The sequence below is a fragment of the Elephas maximus genome, chromosome 3, assembly GCF_024166365.1.
Source record: "Elephas maximus indicus isolate mEleMax1 chromosome 3, mEleMax1 primary haplotype, whole genome shotgun sequence".
Classification (NCBI taxonomy): domain Eukaryota; kingdom Metazoa; phylum Chordata; class Mammalia; order Proboscidea; family Elephantidae; genus Elephas; species Elephas maximus.
This window is the reverse complement of record NC_064821.1, coordinates 149703401-149716349: the sequence shown is the minus strand read 5'-3', so window position 1 is coordinate 149716349 and position 12949 is coordinate 149703401. Positions and strand designations below refer to the sequence as shown.

At 40.0% G+C, this 12949-nt stretch overlaps 1 protein-coding gene across 8 annotated transcripts in view; it reads right to left on the bottom strand.

Annotated features, from left to right (window-relative positions):
• Positions 1-860: 860 nt before the first annotated feature.
• The window catches only part of EVI5 (ecotropic viral integration site 5), a 261524-nt gene continuing 249435 nt past the window's right edge, over positions 861-12949 (bottom strand). For all 8 annotated transcript variants that reach the window (XM_049879778.1, XM_049879780.1, XM_049879782.1 and 5 more), the window contains one exon: positions 861-2123. In XM_049879778.1, the coding sequence (XP_049735735.1) occupies positions 1812-2123 (312 nt within the window). In that variant the 3' untranslated portion in view covers positions 861-1811. The remainder of the gene's footprint in view (positions 2124-12949) is intronic.

The following is a 12949-nucleotide window of genomic DNA, read 5'->3' as shown; positions in this document are numbered from 1 at the left end:
CCCCCAAAGAGAAACCCAAAAGCACCAGACTATTCTGAGAGTAGTATCTACATTTAAATTATGTGTGTGTATGTATGTGTATATAAAAACAAATACATATACATACACATACATCCAGGAAACACATTTAAATCAAATTTATTTAAATCTTTAATTGTCAGAAGAGTGGGGAATTGAGAAATTCATTAGCTGAACCTTCTCAAAGGCTTTGGTGTCGGAGAGGTCTGGATTAAAATTTGGCTCTGCTCTTACTAGCTTGTGACCTGGGGGAATTCCTTAACCACTAGAACTTAGTGCTGCAGACACAGTAGTCAAGCAAATAGCTACAAAGGGTTTGCTGGAAAAGACTGGTCCACACATGTACCATAAGGTTTAACTCCTGGTTTTAGACAAAAAACTGTTTTTGCCTCTTCTACTCCATTTCATCATATAAAATTTTTTTTTTTTTCTGCACGCAACATACTGTGCAAAACTGAAGCTCCATATATACTGAATTCTTCTTTCCTCTTATCTTCCAAGGCTGTTTCTCTTTTCATAGGCTGAGAACAAAAATGAGAGTGGAAAACATTCCTGTTGTCTTTCCACAGTGTAAGTGCAATATGTTTTGTGTAAAGTGTAATCTCTACAAAGTGTTTCCTCCAATTTATCCATGACAGGCATTTAGTTTTCTAGGGAAAAAGTTTAAATGATAAAAAAGGAAGAATTTGTATGAAAGGATCTTTATGGCTTTATCTATAGGTTAGAAACTAGAGGATCTGAAGATAATGTACCTAAGTTATTTGCAAATATAATTGTTGTGCATCTTGGACATCAGTCCACTGCTTAAATTACATGAAGTAGAATATTAGTACTAAGTAATATGTGCTATAACTTCTTTAATCATGAAAAATTTATCCGTTACATATACCAGATGTAAAAGAGATTTCATCAATAATGTTTCTGAACAAGCATCAGTTAAGTTATGAAGCTGCTAGTGTTGAGTGCTAAGCAAAATACTAAAGCTATTAAAATATTAGTGTTTGGTTTTCTTTTAGCCTATTATTTACAGAAGTCCTGTTAGAATGCTGGAAGCAGTCACTTTACAACACATATGTTCCCCATATAAAATGATGATCAATGTCGGGTGGTACAGGTTTACAAATATGTACAAATAAACAATATATTCGTAGTTATCTTACCCAACTACTCTTACCAGTAAGCAACACATGGAAGCATCATATGCACATAAAAATTAGAAATTAAAACTGTCAAGATAGATAACCATTAATTTGTGTTTATAAAATTATATAGAAAAAGGTAGTATATTTGGGAGCTTTTTAGTGGCCCACTGACAGAACAGTAATATTAATGATAAAAAAAAAAAAAATCCACAAAACACAAGACACAAGGTAAATCAGATGTATGTCTTGGTCAAATGTTTGTAGACATCCATCCTGAAAACAAATTGATAAGCATAAATATACAATTTGTTCACTGAGCATAAAATATTGCACAAGAGCAGTTTTGTTTGAAGACAATTCAATTTTCCATACTTCTGAATTTTAAAATGGTACATATGGATATTGTTGCATTTTCTAAACAAAAACATTAATATTCAGTAATACTGTTAGAACCTTATGTTACCCATTAACCACATTCCAGTCTACTTTATGGCAATGGTAGGTCAAAGGTGAAGATTTGGCAAAGGTAAAAAGGCAGATAAGACTGTAAAAATATATATATGTACATATGAAACAGATATGTTCCAAAAACCCCTAATTGTATGATAGCCGATCCCTTAAAGAAATCTACAGTCTAGGTCACAGTGATGGTCAGACAGTGGTCGAGTATGACTCTTTCCTTGGAGGCTGCTTCTTCTGAGCCACTCGATCACTCTCTCTGGTCTCCAACACACTGTCTTCTGTTTCACTCTCACTACCATCTGCCACAGTGTGGCCCAAAGACATCGGGCTGGATTTTCTGTGCAAAGGAAAGTCAACGCCACCTTCTCGTAAGGAATTATCTATGAAGTCTTCATCGGAAGAATGGAAGGATTCGTCATCTCCAATTAAATGGTTGACAATGTGGATTCCATCAAAAGGGGGTTGGCCCGAGAAGCCCCTCTGGCCTTTTAGGCACCTGAGCTGTTAAAACAAAATCCGAGTTAGTACACTTAACTGCGGGCGGGGTGGGGTGGGGGTGCCGGGAGGGAGGCGCATCCACACGCCAAGCAAGCAAATCCTTCATGTTTAAGGAAGACAATACCTTGGTCTACTTCCGTTTATAGATATAATAACAGCTGCCATTCTCTCAGTGCCTCCTTTGTAGTATGTAAAGGGCACATCAGATATTATTTTAACTGAATCGTTACAACAGTCCTATGTGGTAGATTTTATTATCCTTATTTTACAGGTGAGGAAATGGAGACTCAAGTAGAGTAACTTGCTAAGGACAAACAAGTCTAGAGTCAAGGTGAATCTTTCATGTATCATATAATGAACCCCACGTACCTATCACCTAACTTCAACCTAACACATCACAGACATCTTGTTACATTATACCCCTCTGATCACTGGATTATTTTGAAGCAAACCCCAGATATTCTGTAAACATTTCAGTGTGTGGCTCTAGTAAGACAGAGACTTACAGACCATACCCTTAACTATCACACACACTACACACTGTCTATCTTGAGAGTTATCTTCAAAACTGTAAATGATGAAAATGATTTACAAATTAAAATTTCTTAAGTCTCCAACCTATAATAATAGTGCAAAGACCACCAGACAACAGTTACTCACTGATAGGGCAGGGATGCATCTTCCTACTCATGTTTCCTAGTGTGTGTGGGGAGTGCCAGTCACTTCTGCCTTCACTTCCCCACTCCTCCCCAGGGCAGAGGGGTGACTTCTTCACCAGGGAATAGGGGAGAGAAATGGCATGCACCACTTAGCCCCTTTCCTTCTCTTTTCTATTTGGGAACCAGGTTCTGCTTTAATCCATGGAGTTTTGGTGCAGACCCTCATGTGAGGAGGCCTGTGGAGGTCAAATGCTACCTGTTGTTTCTAGGTGGACAAACCTGACTCATTCCAGAGTTCAATATTGAAAAGCCCATTGTCACACATCTAAACCACATTCCCTGAAACCAGTTTTATCAGTAATAAAGGTGATTTCTTTTCATCATCTGTTATTTCTTTGACTAAGTTCCCTCATAACCCCAAAACCTCCACCACCAGTACAGGCACTATCACTTCTACTAACATAATTAAGGTATCAGCCTTGTCCTCAAGAGCTTATGTTTTAAATATGTTTAATTAAAAAAAAAAACAAAAAACAAAAAAACAATTAGGTACCAAATATTCTACCTTGAACTATCAAGACTCTTGCTGACACATACTCCATATACCCTCATCATTACTATCAACCTTCAGCCTTGTTTCTCAGGGACAAAAATTCCTAGTCACTTACTATCTTTCAACTTTTGAGATAAAGGCAAAGTGAAATATTCAGGAAATGTTACATACACTTTCAAAACTAACGGTTCTGAGAGTAAAGACACTACGGCCTTGCCATAATGCCTCCCAGCTTTCCCGACAGACTTCCAGGAAGAAGTGAAGAAACCTTAGCACTTCCCTGCTTGAATGTGGTAACAGGGAACAAGAGGGACGCTGGGACCTCAGTACCGTCATGTCTGCTCAAGCAAACCTTCAACCAAAAAGAGATCCCCTTGCCCGAGACCAAGAGAATAAAATTAGAGTGAGGTAAATTATAATTTAAGTAACACCTTTCTCCTTGGAAGAGCAGGAGGGACCTACACTTGGAGTCCAATCTTTAGGAAAAGGGCACAGAGCACCACAAAGACCTCCTCATGGTTGTGATAGCCACTATATCTCTACAACTGCCACATTCTGATGCAACATCCTATCATCATATTGCAACATATGATTTATAGCTCCAAGTGCTAAATGAAGTCAGTTAATCTCTTCCTTTCTCTTTTCCCCCAGACCCTTTTGAAGAAATAATACGGAACACGTGTCTTCTTTCTTCCTGGCTGTTATAGAGGAATATGGCAGTGGAACCACAACTTCCCAATTGTTGGGAAAGCTGTAGCTCTCCTTTGCTCTAATAAAATTTATTGCAATTTAAACACTGCAGCCTCACATCATATGTAACGAGCAACCTCAAATATTATATAAAATTCACTATAAGTTGAAGGGTCATTTCCTCAACCTTGAAGGAGATTCAGTGAACTCATCGTTATCTGAGAACTGCTAATATATAATGGCAAAAGCATGGAGGGGGTTTTTTTTGGAGACGGAGACTCTCTGGTAAAACTGAAGAGAGTTCTTAATTTTCTACAAATAAAGTCATATACTAATATGCATCTGAGAGATTTTGTGCCTGGCATTTAGTTGAAAAGATGGCACAGATTAAGTGTAATCACAAACCACTTAAAGACATGTAAAAAAAAAAAAAAAAGCAAAATTTTTAGTCAAATGGGAATTAATATCAAAATTCCTACCAAATCACTGACACTTGCTTTCAGCTGGTTTGTATCTAGCACTTAGTGTTCTCTGGCTTCAAACAACAGAAACAAATTCAGGTCATTTAGGCAAAAAAAATTAACTGAAAAACAGAAGAAAGCCAAGAAGAGCTAAAGAAAAAATGAAGGGACAAGTGGGCAAGAACCAGAACTTTTCTCAGGATCTAGGTAATAGGAATGGAAGGACATTTAGGATAAACTGACTCCAACTGCTCTCATTCCTTATGTCAAGATCAGCGATGGATTAATTTAGATCAGGTGCCCACCCACTCCTCAGCCAGGAGAAGCCAGGGGAGGGGGCTGAAACACAGTCCCACCAAGGCAACGACTGCATGTGGTTTGTCAAAGCAAATGTGGGAAGCCCTTCTGGGGGAGGAACTGGTGCTGTACAGGAGGAGATTTCCACTGTCTGCCCTAAAGCGGCCATTATCAGCCTCCTTTGCCTAGCTCTGCTCAAGTGTCAGTCACTACTGCAGGCTGAAGCTGTGCTAAACGTGCACTTTAGCAACCAAATGATTAACACAGAGTCAATTTAAAAATTTTGAGATTTCTTGTGCAACTTATTATTAAAATTTGTTCCTTTGTGGGTCCCTCTTTACTCTTCAACTGTTTAACACTGGGATTTTATTACTGCCAGTTCCACCAAAATGTCTGAAAGAAGGAAAATCAGGCAAAACCCAACTGCTTAACAGCCACAACGAAAGAAGAAAAACAAAAGTTACCTTTGTGAATCATAGCTGAATTTTATTAAGCCATGCTATTCCTGTCCTCAAGCATCCTGTGAGATTTGCAGGGTCCAAAACAAAAGTACAAATGAGAACTCCCAGGTGTGGCTTATGCCCTCCACCTCCTTTCTTCCCGCTGACTCCTTCCGTACATAACGGGCCTCCCACACGTGCATGTGGGCACTCCAGCTGCCTATCCAACTCGGCATCACTCCAAGCCAACAGTCACCCTTATCTATGCCTTGTACCAAGGAGTGAGCACACTGGTTCTGACAGGGAAGAGGCCTGTGCAGGCCCTGGAAGCGGGCATATGGACAAGGAATACCAGGATACTGCATATCCAGAGTGTAATCTACAAGGGGCTGGTATGCACCCCAGGTGGGCATGTCCTCTGGGAATCCTCACCCTCAGGAGAAGGGTGAGAATGGAAGGTCAGAGCTGAGCCCTCTAAGGTACAGGGGCTCTGAGGGCCTGGATCTAACAGCTATTCTCATTACCATTCAGGAGCCGACTGTATTGAAATAACAAAAAACAGACACCCAGCCCCCCTCAACACTTCTCCCCCACCAACAAAACAAAACCTTTCATGGGTACTACTGGTAGCAAACTTAGATTAGCATATCTTAAAACATGGTCTACAGATCATCTGTATCAGGATAGCTCAGGGTACCTGTTCAACATGTAGAATCCCTCCCTAGATCTAAGGAATCAAAATCCTGAGAGTGGGACCCAGGGATCTACCGTTTTTATAAGCATCCCAGAGGATTCTGATGTGCCTTAACTTTGAGAATTACTGTGGTACACCTTCTGTTCAAACTAACTGGGGCTGAACCAGAAAGGAGCTGGTTTCATTGAACTGGAACTCTTTTTTTTTGCAGTGTTTTAACAGAAATTTATTTTTATAAAAATATCCCTGTCATTAGTTATAACAACAGAAACATTTTTCGTAAGGCCAGCTTACATGTATTAGTATACCTACAAGGCTAAAATTATGCTCATTTACTTTTTAAACCTTCTAATGCGCAGGAAGAAGTCCAAGCTGCTCTGAAGGCATTGGTGAAAAGTAAGGTTGTGGGAATTTAGGGAATATCAATTGAGATGTTTCAACAAATGGATGCAGCACTGGAGGTGCTCACTCGTCTATGCCAAGAAATATGGAAGACAGCTTCCTGGCCAACTGATTGGAAGAGATCCATATTTATGCCTATTCCCAAGGAAGGTGATCCAACCAAACGTGGAAATTATAGAACAATATCATTAATATCACACGCAAGCAAAATTTTGCTGAAGATCATTCAAAAACAGCTACAGCAGTATATCGACAGGGAACTGCCAGAAATTCAGGCTGGTTTCAGAAGAGGACGTCGAACCAGGGATATCACTGCTGATGTCAGATGGATCCTGGCTGAAAGCAGAGGATACCAGAAGGATGTTTACCTGTGTTTTATTGACTATGCAAAGGGATTTGACTGTGTGGATCATAACAAACTATGGATAACATTGCAAAGAATGGGAATTCCAGAACACTTAATTGTGCTCATGAAGAACCTTTACATAGATCAAGAAGCAGTTGTTTGGACAGAACAAAGGGATACTGATTGGTTTAAAGTCAGGAAAGGTGTGTGTCAGGGTTGCATTCTTTCACCATACCTATTCAATCTTTATGCTGAGCAAATAATATGAGAAGCTGGACTATATGAAGAAGAACGGGGCATCAGGATTGGAGGAAGACTCATTAACAACCTGCCTTATGCAGATGACACAACCTTGCTTGCTGAAAGTGAAGAGGATTTGAAGCATTTACTGATGAAGATCAAAGACCACAGCCTTCAGTATGGATTACACCTCAACATAAAGAAAACAAGAATTCTCACAACTGGACCAATAAGCAACATCATGATAAACGGAGAAAAGATTGAAGTTGTCAAGGATTTCCTTTTACTTGGATCCACAATCAACAGCCATGGAAGCAGCAGTCAAGAAATCAAAAGACGCATTGCATTGGCTAAATCTGCTGCAACGGACCTCTTTAAAGTGTCAAAAAGCAAAGATGTCACCTTGAAGACTAAGGTGCGCCTGACCCAAGCCATGGTATTTTCAATCACATCATATGCATGTGAAAGCTGGACAATGAATAAGGAAGACTGAAGAAGAGTTGACGCCTTTGAATTGTGGTGTTGGAGAAGAATATTGAATACACCATGGACTGCCAAAAGAACGAACAACATCTGTCTTGGAAGAAGTACAACTACAACGCTCCTTAGAGGCAAGGATGGGGAGACTGCGTCTTACATACTTTGGACATGTTATCAGGTGGGATCAGTCCCTGGAGAAGGACATCGTGCTTGGCAGAGTACAGGGTCAGCAGAAAAGAGGAAGACCCTCAACGAGGTGGACTGACACAGTGGCTGCAACAGTGAGCTCAAGCATAACAACGATTTTAAGGATGGCTCAGGACCGGAAGTGTTTTGTTCTGTTGTGCACAGGGTCGCTGTGGGTCGGAGCCAGTTGGACGGCACCTAACAACAACACAATGCGCAGTCAAGAAATGAAACAACTACTGCATTGGGCAAATCTGCTGAAAAAAGACCTCTTTAAAGTGTTAAAAAACAAAGGTGTCACTGTGAGGACTAAGGTGTGCCAGACCCAAGCTATAGTATTTTCAATTGCCTCATATGCATGCAAAAGCTGGATAATGAATAAGGAAGACTGAAGAAAAACTGACACCTTTGAATTATGATGTTGGCAAAGAACACTGAATATACCATGGACTTTGAGAAGAACGAACAAATCTGTCCTGGAAAAGTACAACCAGAATGCTCCTTAGAAGCAAGGATGGCGAGACTTTGTTTCACATACTTTGGACATGTTAAATGTTATTAGGATGGACCAATCCCTGGAGAAGGACATTGTGCTCGATAAAGTAGAGGGTCAGTGAAAAAGAGGACGACTTCAATGAGACAGACTGACACAGTGGGTGCAACAATGGGCTCAGGCATAACAATTGGGAAGATGACATGGGACCAGGCAGTGTTTTGTTCTGTTGTACACAAGGTTGCTGTGAGTCAGAATGGACTCCACAGCACCTCACAACAACAAAAATGCATTCAGGTCACAGCTGTCATTATTATCCAATTACAATGCTGCTTAGAATCATGTGGTTTCATCTGCAAGCACTACGAGCACATGCTGTTGTTTTCAGTTGCTGTCTATGTATCTTTTTATTAATTTTTATTGTGCTTTAAGTGAAAGTTTATAAAATCATGTCAGTCTCATACACAAATTTATATACACCTTGCTGTATACTCCTAATTGCTCACTGCTCTCTCCCTAATGAAACAGCACACTCCTTCCCTCCGCTCTCTATTTTCGTGTCCATTCAGCCAGCTTCTGACCCTCTCTGCCCTCTCATCTCCCCTCCAGACAGGAGAGGCCAATATAGTCTCATGTGTCTACTTGATTCAAGAAGCTCATTCTTCACCAGTATCACTTTCCATCACATAGTCCAGTCCAATCCCTGTCTGAAGAGTTGGCTTTGGGAATGGTTCCTGTCTTGGGCTAACAGGTGGTCTGGGGACCATGACCTCCAGGGTCTTTCCAGTCTCAGTCTGACAATTAAGTCTGGTTTTTTTTATGAGAATTTGGGGTCTGCATCCCACTGCTCTCCTGCTCCCTCAGGGGTTCTCTGTTGGGGCAGTCGTCAATTGTGGCTGGACACCATCTAGTTCTTCTGGTCTCAGGCTGATGTAGTCTCTGGTTTATGTGGTCCTTTCTGTCTCTTGGGCTCATAATTACCTTGTGTCTTTGGTGTTCTTCATACTTCCTTGCTCCCAGTGGGCTGAGACCAATTGATGCATCTTAGATGGCTGCTTGCTAGCGTTTAAGACCCCAAATGCCACTCTCCAAAGTGGGATGCCTAATGTTTTCTTCATAGATTTTATTATGCCAATTGACTTAGATGTCCCCTGAAACCATGGTCCCCAAAGCCCCGCCCCCGCTATGCTGGCCTTCAAAACGTTCAGTTTATTCAGGAAACTTCTTTACTTTTGGTTTAGTCCATGAACTGGAACTCTTAATTGCTCAGGACAAAAGTGCTTCTGAACTGTGTGTCTGGTATGTACAGTCCAGACTGGAGCTGACTGGAACAGGTCCTAATGGAAGATTTCTTCAAGATGAAATTAATGTGTTGAAAAAGGATATTAACAGAGATCTATGTGGAACTGCAGAAGAGTTACACATGAGAACAAGAAGCAAATGAAAAACCAAGACAATCGTTAATGTCAGAGAAAAGTAAACCCATGTAGGTAAAATAATGACACTAAAACATTGTTTCCGTGCATTGGAATGCTATTTGACAATAAAAAGGAATGAAGTACTGACACATGCTACCTCATGAATGAATGTCAAAAACATTAAGTGGAGTGAAGGAAACCAACAGAAAAACCACATATTATAGGATTCCATTTATATAAAATGTCCAGATGGGCAAATTTATGAAGGCAGAAAGATTAGTGGTTGCCTAGGTCTGCAGGACCACCACTTGTCTGTCACTTTATCATACTTTATGACTTTGCTGTGATGTTGGAATGGATGTCATTGGCAGGGTCACCCACGTTAGACAGGTTTCAGCAGAGCTTTCAGACTAAGGCTGGGAAGGCCTGGTGATCTACTTCTGAAAATACGCCAATGAAAACATTACGAACCACACTAGAACACTGTCCGACCGGTTGATTTTGACACTTCATCAGAAGGGATCAATCACTAGAGGAGAACATCATCTTTGGTGAACTAGAGAGCCACAGAGGGTGTGGAAGACCCTCGGTGAGAAGGACTGGCACAGTAGCCAAAAAGTGGACTTGAACATGGTGATTATGAGGATGACAGAAGACCAGGCAACATTTAGTTCTGTTGTACATAAGGCTGCCATGAGTTGGAGTCCAATGGACTGGTATCTAATAACTAACAATAGGCCTAGGGGAAGGAGCAGTAGAATGGGGAGTGACCGCAAGTGGGACCCGAGTTTTTTGCTGGGGGTGATAATACTTTAGAAAAAAGGAAGTATTACTTTATTTAAAATTTAAACCACAAAAAAGGTATGAACTTAAAACTTGTAAGTCCTTTCTGCTTTCCTAGCCCCACTCCCTTTAGGTAGCCACTATTGAGAATTTGGTGTTATCGATACTAATTTTTAATTTAGTTGTGTTAAGTCACACCTAAATTATCCCACCTGAATTTGGAGACCATCTCAAGAATAGATTTGACACACTGAACACTAATGACTGAAGACCGTATGAGTTGTGGGAAGACAGCAAGAACGTCATATATGAAGTAAACAATTATCATTAAAAGACAGGAAAGAAAGAAAAAGACCAAAATGGATGTCAGAAGAGACCGTGAAACTTGCTCTTGAATGTAGAGTAGCTAAAATGGATGGAAGAAATGATGAAGTAAAAGAGCTGAACAGAAGATTTCAAAGGGCAGCTCAAGAAGACAAAGTAGATTATAATGAAATATGCAAAGACCTGGAATTAGAAAACCAAAAGGGAAGAACGTGCTCAGAATTTCTCAAGCTGAAAGAACTGAAGAAAAAATTCAAGCCTCGAGTTGTAATACCAGAAGATTCTATGGGCAAAATATTGAATGACGTAGGAAGCATCAAAAGAAGATGGAAGGAATACACAGGATCACTATACCAAAAAAAACTGGTCGACATTCAACCATTTAAGGAGGTAGCATAGGATCAAGAACCAATGGTACCGAAGGAAGAAGTCCAAGCTGCACAGAAGACACTGGGGAAAGACAAGGCTCCAGGAATTGATAGGATACCAATTGAGATGTTTCAACAAATGGATGCAATGCTGGAAGCTCTAACTCGTCTATGCTACCTGGCCAACCTACCAGAAGAGATCCATATTTGTGCCCATTCTAAAGAAAGGTCATCCAACAGAATGTGGAAATTATCAAACAATATCATTAACGTCACATGCAAGGAAAATTCTGCTCAAGATCATTCAAAAGTGGTTGCAGCAGTACATCAACAACAAACTGCCAAAAATTCAAGACGGATTCAGAAGAGGATGTGGAATGAGGGATATCATTACCTTAAAGCAGAGAATACCAGAAAGATGTTTACTTGTATTTTATTGACTATGCAAAGGCATTTGACTGTGTGGATCATAACAAATTATGGATAACAGTGTGAAGAATGGGAATTCATGTGGAACCTGTACATAGACCAAGAAGCAGTCATTTGAACAGAACAAGGGGATACAGCATGGGTTAAAATCAGGAAAGGTGTGTGTCAGGGTTGTATCCTTTCACCATACTTATTCAATCTGTATGCTGAGCAAATAATTCGATAAATCAGACTATATAAAGAAGAACATGGCATTAGGATTAGCAGAAGACTCATTAACAACCTATGATATGCAGATGACACAACCTTGCTTGCTGAAAGTGAAGAGGACTTAAGCACTTCTAATGAAGATCAAAGACTACAGCCTTCAGTATGGATGATACCTCAACATAAAGAAAACAAAAATCTTCATAACTGGACCAATAAGCAACATCATGATAAATGGAGAAATGACTGACATTGTCAAGGACTTCATTTTACTTGGATCCATAATCAATACCCATGGAAGCAGCAGTCAATAAATCAAACAATGTATTGCACTGGGCAAGTCTGCTGTAAAACACCCCTTTAAAGTATTAAAAAGCAAAGATGTCACTTTGAGGACTAAGGTGCACCTGACTCAAGCCATGGTATTTTCAGTCACCTTATATGCATGTGAAAACTGGACAATGAAAAAGGAAGACCAAAGAAGAATTGATGTCTTTGAAGCCTTTGAATTATGGTGTTGGTGAAGAATATTCAATATACCATGGACTGCCAGAAGAACAAATCTGTCTTGGAAGAAATATAGCCAGAGTGCTCCATAGAAGCAAGGATGGCGAAAGTCTGTCTTATGTACTTTGGACATGTTGTCAGGAGAGACTAGTCCGTTTAGAAGCATATCATGCTTGGTAAAGTAGAGGGACAGCAAAAAAGAAGATGACCCTCAATGAGATGGACTGACACAGTGGCTGCAACAACGGGCTCAAATGTAACAACAATTGTGAGGATGGTGCAGGACCGGGCACAGTGTTTTGTTCTGTTCTACACAGGGTCACTATGAACTGGAACTGACTTGATGGCCCCTAACAACAACAACAACAACAATATGGAACTGTCAGTCTCCCAGTTTTTTGTTTTGTTTGTTTTAGAGGCAGGCTGCCCAATATCGAAGACTGATACTAAATCATGAACAAATATCACCACAAAATTATCAATGATTTTGTGCACTTCTTTCTGTGTAAGCGTTTTCACAGAGAACTTAACAGCATAAGAAACTACTGGATGACTATTAAAAAAACTGTCTTCGATATGATTTTAGTTTTATGTTTACTACATAAGCAACATATCAACTAAAGACAACTTAGAAAATAAAGCAATTCCACAATCCTGAGATGGTCATTAACATCTTAATGTCTTTCTAGATGGCTTTCTAACCTTATACACACCTACCTCACTTATCAACTATCTCGTTATCTGACATTTCACATTTATGACAATAGTAAAAAATCTACTATCCGACTATTTTACACATTAACAATGACGTTTGTCAGTAACGAATGCCAAGGTGTGAGGTGAGAGTTTAAC